Source organism: Tympanuchus pallidicinctus, unplaced genomic scaffold (assembly GCF_026119805.1).
Source record: "Tympanuchus pallidicinctus isolate F22 unplaced genomic scaffold, pur_lepc_1.0 scaffold13, whole genome shotgun sequence".
NCBI lineage: Eukaryota > Metazoa > Chordata > Aves > Galliformes > Phasianidae > Tympanuchus > Tympanuchus pallidicinctus.
Window position 1 is genome coordinate 18648266 of NW_026294648.1, and position 8004 is coordinate 18656269.

The 8004-nt window shown below is 58.4% G+C and overlaps 1 protein-coding gene across 1 annotated transcript in view; it reads right to left on the bottom strand.

Moving 5' to 3' along the window:
- Positions 1-7550, bottom strand: part of AR (androgen receptor) — a 45281-nt gene extending 37731 nt beyond the window's left edge. Inside the window, exon 1 of the mRNA XM_052673529.1 lies at positions 6226-7550. Coding sequence (XP_052529489.1) covers positions 6226-7190 — 965 coding nt within the window. The 5' untranslated portion in view covers positions 7191-7550. The remainder of the gene's footprint in view (positions 1-6225) is intronic.
- Between the last annotated feature and the right edge of the window lie 454 nt (positions 7551-8004).

Below are 8004 nucleotides of genomic sequence, written 5' to 3' on the forward strand. Positions count from 1 at the left end.
AAACAACATGAATGATGAGAACTGCAGGCCAGAGAGCTATTTCTCTCTATTACAAATTATTTTTAACTCCGCAGAAGAAAACTGCTTTCATCACACTGGGACAAAGTGTTCCAGTACAACCACAAAAATTCGCAATATATTCTGGGAGGTTTTTGGCTTCCTTGCTGCAAGAAATGGCACCGCGTCCCACTCTCCGGGTAGCTGGGGGTGCGCTGGGGTTTGCCCCGTCCCAGCACCGACAGGGAGCTCCATCGGCCGCTTCGCTGCGGTTTGCCCCGAGCCCGAGGCGCAGCCGCTGCGCCGCAGCTCCGCGGTGCCGTGCGGACGCAGAGCAGCGGCCAAAAGCGCCGCCGGGAGCGGAGAAACGCGGCGCTTCTCCGAAGGAGCATCCGGAGAGCAGATGGCGTTCGGTGCCGCGATACAGTGTTTTGTTCAACTGCTGCACGAACCGTCCCACGCCCCTCGGCCCCGAGCCAGGCCCGGGGGCAGAGACTTCCTGGAACCGCCGGCCCCGTGCAGCGTCCCAGGGCCGTTCCGGCCGCCGCGATGCCCGAGGACGGTGCGCGGGGATGCGGTCGCATCGCACCGCCCGGGGCTGCCGGCCAGGACCCCCCCGCGCTGCAAATCGTGCCATCCACGGTCCCTGAAACACACGCGGCCCTTCCAGCCTCGCCAAAAAGCACCGAAGCGCCTCCGACGTTTCGCTCGCGCTCTCCGGCTGGAGCGGATTTCCGCGCAGAAGTGCGCGCTGAGCGCAGAGCGAAGGAAGAACGGCAGCATCTGCGTAACAAAGTAATACTGGCGAATACTGTAAGCAAAGGAAAGGCTGCGGGAATGCCGGGGTGGGGGAGAAGAGCTGTGTCCGGCAAACGCTCGCTTTCCCTGAGCTGCTGCAGTGGTTTGCCGTGCCGGACAGAGAACATAAACAGCCCGGTAACAAAGCCCCACCTGTGCTCTCACACCTTGTGATGTGTTATTCCTTTGGTGAATTTCTCCTAGTCCTCAAACAAGTGCCACGCAGAGCTCATCCTTCCATTGCATGAAGTGCTTAAGGGAAATGGGGAAAGAAAAAAAAAAAAAAAAAAACAAAAAACAAAAAAATCAGTGAATACACAAAGAATGAGACTTTGGAAGAGATTTCCAGAGAGTGAGAGCTCAGCAATGCAAGAGCTGGGGAAAGCATCGAGGAGGATGGGGGGAGTCTGCCCTGGAACATTTTTGCAGCGAATGGATGAGAAAGCACTTGGCTACACAGCACGTGTGGGGCACAGACCCTGCAGCGTGAGGGGACAGAGCTGAACAGGGGCACAGATGTGGTGGTGGACGGAGAGCTTGTCATGGACACGGTGCCTGTGGTAGAAACGGGGAGAAATCCAGAGACAAAGCAGTGAGACACGAGAAGCAAACTGGCTAATAAGGGAGAGTGGAAAGTGGAGTTTTTCCTTCATTCGCTCCTCAAAGGAATTCAGGAGTGTCCCGTGCACCAGCAAGTGGCCGCACAGCCAACCCTGGGTAGTTCTGCAGGGTGAGCACAGCTAATGCTGGGAAAGAGAATCTCATTGTGTTAAGTGAGATCTAGATTATGGAAAAGATTAAGCAAATGAACAGCATCAAATCAAAATGAGAACAGATCATCCATGAAGTGAAGCCTCACCTGGAGCACTGCGTCCAGATGTGGAGTCCTCAGTGCAGGAGAAACAGGCCTGTTGGAGTGCATCCAGAGGAAGGCCACAAAAGTGATCCACAGAATGGAACACCTCTCCTATGAAGACAAACTGAGAGCTGGGGCTGCTCAGCCTGAAGAAGAGAAGGCTCCAAATTGACCCAAGAGCAGCCTTTCAGTATCTAACGTGGAGCTTAAAGAGGGGATATTTAGATTGGATATATGGAAAGAGTCTTTCCCAGTGAGGCACTGAGACAGGTTGCACAGAGTCGTGGTGGATACCCCAACCCTGGAGACTTTCAGTCAGGCCCCGGGCAACCTGACTGAGTTGTGGATGTCTCTGTTCATTGCAGGGAAGTTGGACTAGATGACCTCTGAAGGTCTCTTCCAACTCAGAATTCTATGATTCTATGAAATGAGGTTGGCCTTACACGTTGCCATTTTGCATGCAGTCCTTGGAAGTGCAGTGGAACATCAGATGATTTGCTACCAACACTGGGTGACCCCACAGGTGCTGCTGTGAGGACACAGTGAGGCAGAGCCCACAGTGCAGCTGCTGCCCCATCCTGCTGCCTGCAGTCCTGCCCAGACACAACAGGGGCAGCTCAGCACACTGCTGAAGAGGTGGCTCCCATGGGAGTCTCTGTTCCTCAAAACAACAGCACTATTTGGGAACTCTCTCTGCTCCCCATTCTGCGCTCAGAGCAGCCTCCTCAGCCCAACAGTGGGGAAACTCCAGAGGCAGCCTCTGAGTGCTGTGCCCTGAGGGAGTTCAGCACTGGTTCTCCCTCCCATGCCTGCCCTGCATCCCTCTCAGCAGCCCCACAGCTCTGCACACCACTGAGGCTTTCACCCCAGCTCCATTCCCATGGCTCTGGTTGCACACAGAGGTGGAGCACTGCCAGAAACAAGCAAAAGGGGCTACAAGAATTTAAGACGCTTTCCAGGCATGTCCTAGGGATGGTATCTCCCACTACAAGTTTTCTGTGATCTCTGCTGCAGCCAGGAACACTCAGCACTGATGCAATTCACAGCCTGCTGAGTGAGATGGAGCGTGTGGCAGGCAGTGCTGCTGTGCACAGGGCTGTGCCTCATGCAACAGCGCCAGAATGCAGTGCCCAAACTCTACTGAAAAGGGGCAAATACTTCCCTGTGTGGTGCAAGAAGAATCCAAACCCAGCAGAGGAAACTGACCATACCAGTGCCAATGTCTGCATTGACAAAAAAAAATCCCACACAAACAAACAAGAACTGAATGGTGACAAGGAAGAATTTTTCATACTCTTTTTCCTTTTATCAGGAGCCATCAGAGAGCCATAGCACATCAGTGACTTTCCCAGCCGCCTGCAGCACACTGCCCATGGGATCCGTGCACTATTTGTGCACTTTACAGAACTGGCCCCAGAGATGAGCTTCAGAAACAGCATTCCTCCACGCACTGCTCCTCTTCAAAAGAAACATTTGCATAATATTGCCATTCCCAAGCAGAGAGGTCAGGTTGGCAACAGGGGGAGGGCGAATCCCACTTCTGCCTTTGAGTGCTTCCAGCACAAAGTTGGGGATCTGCAGCACAAGTGAGCACAGCGTGGGCTCCTGGCCGTGCTGTGCTCAGCTCTGTGCCGGGGGGCAAAAGCTTAGAAGCATGGCACGGCTGGGGAGCCCAGCAATGCAGAAACACAGCCTTCCACATGGCCTCATCTTCTAGGGCAAGCTACTGCCCTTGATCTCATTGCCAGACCCTTATCTCCTCCTTCAACAAGCAGAAATTGTTACAGGTGTTATCTGTGAGTGGTATCATGATTGCAGGGCTGGCCACAAAGAAGAGCGTGTGGTCACTGTGCTGAGTGATGTGTAACCCACACAGACCACAACTGGACCAGAGAATGGAATCTGCAGAGAGGTACAGCCAGCACATATGGGGCCATAAAGCAGACAGCAGCAATAGTGTGGGGACCACAGGGTGAGCCAGGTTTCTCTGTATCCCGAGTTCCTCTATCACCTTCATGCCCACTGTGACAACAACAGTTCCCCCTTTGCATTTATTTTAGTTTAAAACAAACAGCCTAAACTTCTTACTTGCTTCCACATTCTTAATCTTAAAGTCACCTTGACCCTGTGAGCTTCAATTTATTCTAACAAGTCAGTGTCTCATTTCTCAATCAGGTTATGTGGTCACCTTACAGACTGCAGGCAACAGTCACTCAGCTGGCAGAGCAGAGCAGCCCCAACCCTGCAGTGGAACAAAAGCTTGGATTAATTTGTTAATCATACATAAGCATTGCTGCCACATTCACATACACTGTATCAAAAGCTTAACGTTCAGTCAAGTTGTGTTAATGCCTGCCTTGTCTCCTGTGTAACACAGCAGCCTCTAAACACAGGCAAACCCCTGCACAAGCACAGGGGCAGGCAGCAATGCTGCATCCATCACAGCCCTGACCCCACTGCTGCTACAGCCCCGTCCCACACCGTGCCCAGATGGCAGCAGCAATGGGAATCCAGGGACAGCATCTGAGCAGGGTTAATGCTGGGCCTGGCTGCTGCTGACCATCGCATTTCAGCTGTGTGCCACCAGCACACCTCAGCCCTGCCAGGCAGCCACATTCTCTCAAGGCTTTGGAAGGGAAACCCCACAACTAAACCCACAGTGCTCTACATAGAAGGAATGTAGAAACAGCTCCCCACAAACATGCTAAGAAACAAAGGTTGTGTTCAGGGCTTGCTGTTGCATACAGGGTAAGGCATCTATCTGCTAAAGTGCCTGTATCTAACCCAGATTTGCAAGCACTCAGAGAAAAGCAGGCTGTACTGCAGCTGCCCATGTTTCAAAGGCACAGGAACCTGAAGTGCAGTGGGACAGTACCACTGCTGAGAGCCCCCAGAGCACTTCTGCCTCCTTCCAGGAACACGGCTAAGGCGTTGGGCTTTCTGTGCCAGTTGGCATCCCACATCAACTGGGGTAGGATCACCACCAACCGCCTTTGGAAACCAGCCGAGTTACACGAGGGCCAAGCAGACTGCCCTTCAACACAGTAACATCACTGTGAAATGCTCCAGGTCCCTCATCCCTCCCTCCTTAGCAATGCTCTGCCCAAGCTGGACAAGACACGCTGCCCCCAGCTCCAGCCTGGCTTGCTGCTGCTGCAAAGCCAGGAGAAAACAAACCCAAGAGAGCAGCAGCAGAGGAATTGTATGTGGTGCAGTGAGCAGAGATCTCACCCAGACATACACAAACCTGAGAGCATCAACCCAGGCAGCTTCAGCCTGAGCACAGCCTGGAGTTCCTCCCAGCACTGCACCTAACACACAGGGGGGTAAAGCACCACTACTCACTCTCCATGGCCACGCAGCAACACAGAAGCACTGGGTCCAAAGCACCAGGTCAAGGTGTTCTAAACAATGCAGGGTCCCCCCTGAGCTCTGCTGCAGATGTGGCTGGACACAGGACAGCAGGGGATGGAACAGAGCACCACATACACCCAACCCTGCCACGCTTCACCCAACATTCCTTACCTACAAGCAGTTGTATCGCATGGGCTCGCAGGCAGACAGCACAGCTCTGAGCTTCACCCGCTGCAGCCAGGCACCTCCATCTCCAGGTGCCAGTAATTGGGAAGCAAAACTCCTTCAGCTGCACCCATCCCCAACAACTTCACACTGCTCTCAGCAGCTTTATATGGCTCAGGATCAGCATGCTGTGCACGCAGGTCCTGCTGCTGGCGCTCAGTTCACAGCTGCACTCAGTGGGACCCTTCCTTGCTTTATCCCTTCTTCTCCCCCTTCCCCCCCCCCCCCCAAATCTGCTTCTAAGTAGAATGCACAAATACATCATTGGGTAACAATCACTACACTACCTCAGTACAAAGCAGCAGAATGAGCACAGCAGCACAGGCGGGATGTGTTTGCACGAAGCTCATTTACAGGGAAAATCCCATTGCGTTCCAATCTCTGATCGCAGCGCCCGGCGAGGTGCAGCGCTGCGCCCAGGCTGTGCCTGTGACACCACCTGCAGCTGCTGTGCCCGCAGTGCCCACTGACGCTTTTTGGTTTCCAAAATTCAAGGAAAATTCCTTCACTGTTGTTTTCTCACTCCTGGTTCCATCGGCTGCAGCGACTCTCTCCGTCAGTAACATTTTTGCTATGAGGAGGGAATCGCTCAGTCACACACAAGCGTAATGTTTGCCCGCTGCTTTGCACCGCGTGTGCCCACTGTACAGAGACAGCCGTCTCCTTTTTTAAGGCTAATTCACCAAGAAAACCACTTTTGACCAAGCGCGTCTTTCCAAGCGCATCAGTTTCTCCTTTTCCGTAGTTCTGAATACCGTTTTATCTCTACCCAAAACACACCTACTCGTACTCAAGCCGGAGCCGCAAAGCCCGCTCTGTGTTTCCACGCCCGCGCACGGCACCGTTCGATGCAGAACGATGGTGCTGCGGTCGGTTATCACACACCGACGGTGCTCGGGACGCAGAGGAGCTCCGCCCGCACGCGGCACCGAGAGGAGCTGCGGGAGGAACGGGACGGAAGAACGGCGAGCGGCAGCGGGACGGGCGGCACTCACCGGACGTCTCCGTAGGCTCCGGTGTAGCCCTCTGCCCAGGGTCCCAACTCGCTCTTGATGTAGGAGCCGGGGGCGGCGTAGGGCGCCCGCCCCATCGGGTACAACGCGTCGGCGGCGAAGTCGGCGTTCTCGGCGTGGCCGCAGCCGAAGGCTCCGGGGGCAGGCTCGGCGCAGGGCCCGTAGAGCTGCCCCTCGTCGGAGAAGAAGGGGGGCCACGGCGGCGCGGGGACCGGCGCGCCCCAGGCGCCGACGGCCGCGGGCTTGGGGGGCCTCTCCAGCTTGATGCGGGCGGGAGACGAGAGGACGAAGCAGTCGCGGCCGGGCGGCTCCTCGGGCGGAGGGGAGACGCGGTACAGCGGCAGCCCCGCGGGCATTTCGACGGCCAAGGCGGCCTCGGCGCCGCTGCCCTTGAAGGCGGCCGGTGCGGGCGGCTCCGGCGGTTCGGCGACGTCGGGACGCGGGGCGCGGGGCGGCCCTGCGGGCAGCGCGAACATGCAGTCCTCGCGGGGCGGCGGCTCTCTGGGTGCCTCCAGCGCCTCCACCGCCAGCCCCATGGAGGCGGACACGGCTTTGCAGAGCTCCTTAGCGCTGTCGCCCAGAAAGTCTTCCTTGGGCGCCGGCTCGGCTCGTCCGGCCCCCGGCTCAGCCTCGAGCGGCAGCAGCGGCAGCGCGCTCGGCTCGCCGAGCAGCTCCTTCAGGTCCCCGGCGCACGGGAAGGGCGAGCCCATGGCCGGGCGGGCGGCGGCGCGGGGCTCGGGCAGCGGCAGGAACACGGGCGAGGCGACGGGCGGCGGACGGGGGCTCTGCGGGCACGGGGCTCCCGGTGCGGGCAGGCCGGGCCCCGGCTCGTCCCGCGGCGCCTGGAACGCTTCGCACACGCTCTGGAAGAACGTCTGGAAGGCGCCGCGGAAGGTCCGTCCCGGCGGCCGCGGGTACACGCGCCCGATCCCCAGCTGCACCTCCATGTCCTCGGCGCGGTCCCGGCGGCGGAGCGAGATCCGAGCGGCGCTTCCCGGCCGCGGCCCCGTTAGCGGCGGCTCAGCCCCTCGGTTCCCATCGCGGCGCGGGCTGCGCGGGGTTCCGCGCAGCAGGCGGGGAAAGTTGGGCCGGGAGGTGCTCGGGCCGGGCCTCCGCCGGCGTCTGCCGCGCTCGGCTCCTCGTAGCGCTTTTGATCGGCTGCCGGGAGAGCGGCGGCGGGAGGCAGGATCGCGCCGAGAGGAGGCGCGGAGACGGAGACCGCCCAGCGCCGCGAATTCGGTCCCGGGTCTCCGCAGTGATTAATCCGGTAACTCGCGGGCGGCTGCGGGGGCCGCTCTGGGGGCGGTGAGAGCGAACCCCGGGGGCGGCTCCGCACGGCGCGGAACCGCAGCGCCGCCGCCCTCCCCGCCGCTCCCGGGCTCAGTGCCCGCCGCGGAACTCGCGGGCGGATTGGGGCCGTCGCGGGCTCTGGGAGGGGACCGGGACCGCTCCGCTCTCGCTCTCCTATTCCCAGGGGCCGCTGAGCTCGGTTTCCCCCATCCCCTGTCCTTCCCGTCTCCGGCACACGCGTGCTTCTTCGGCCCCTCTTTGGCCGCGAACGGCCGACCCGATAATCTCTGAAGTGTCCCCGACCTGCACCGTTCTGCCCTTCGCCTGCTCCAATCCGCGCGGCAGGGCGGAATGCAGGGAGAAGCGTTCCCCTCGCTGGGCGCTGTCACTGCCGTCGGGACTTAGCCCTAACATGCCCCTTTGCACTTCAGTATCTGCACACTTTTTTCTTTGCACGTAAAGAAGCCCAGC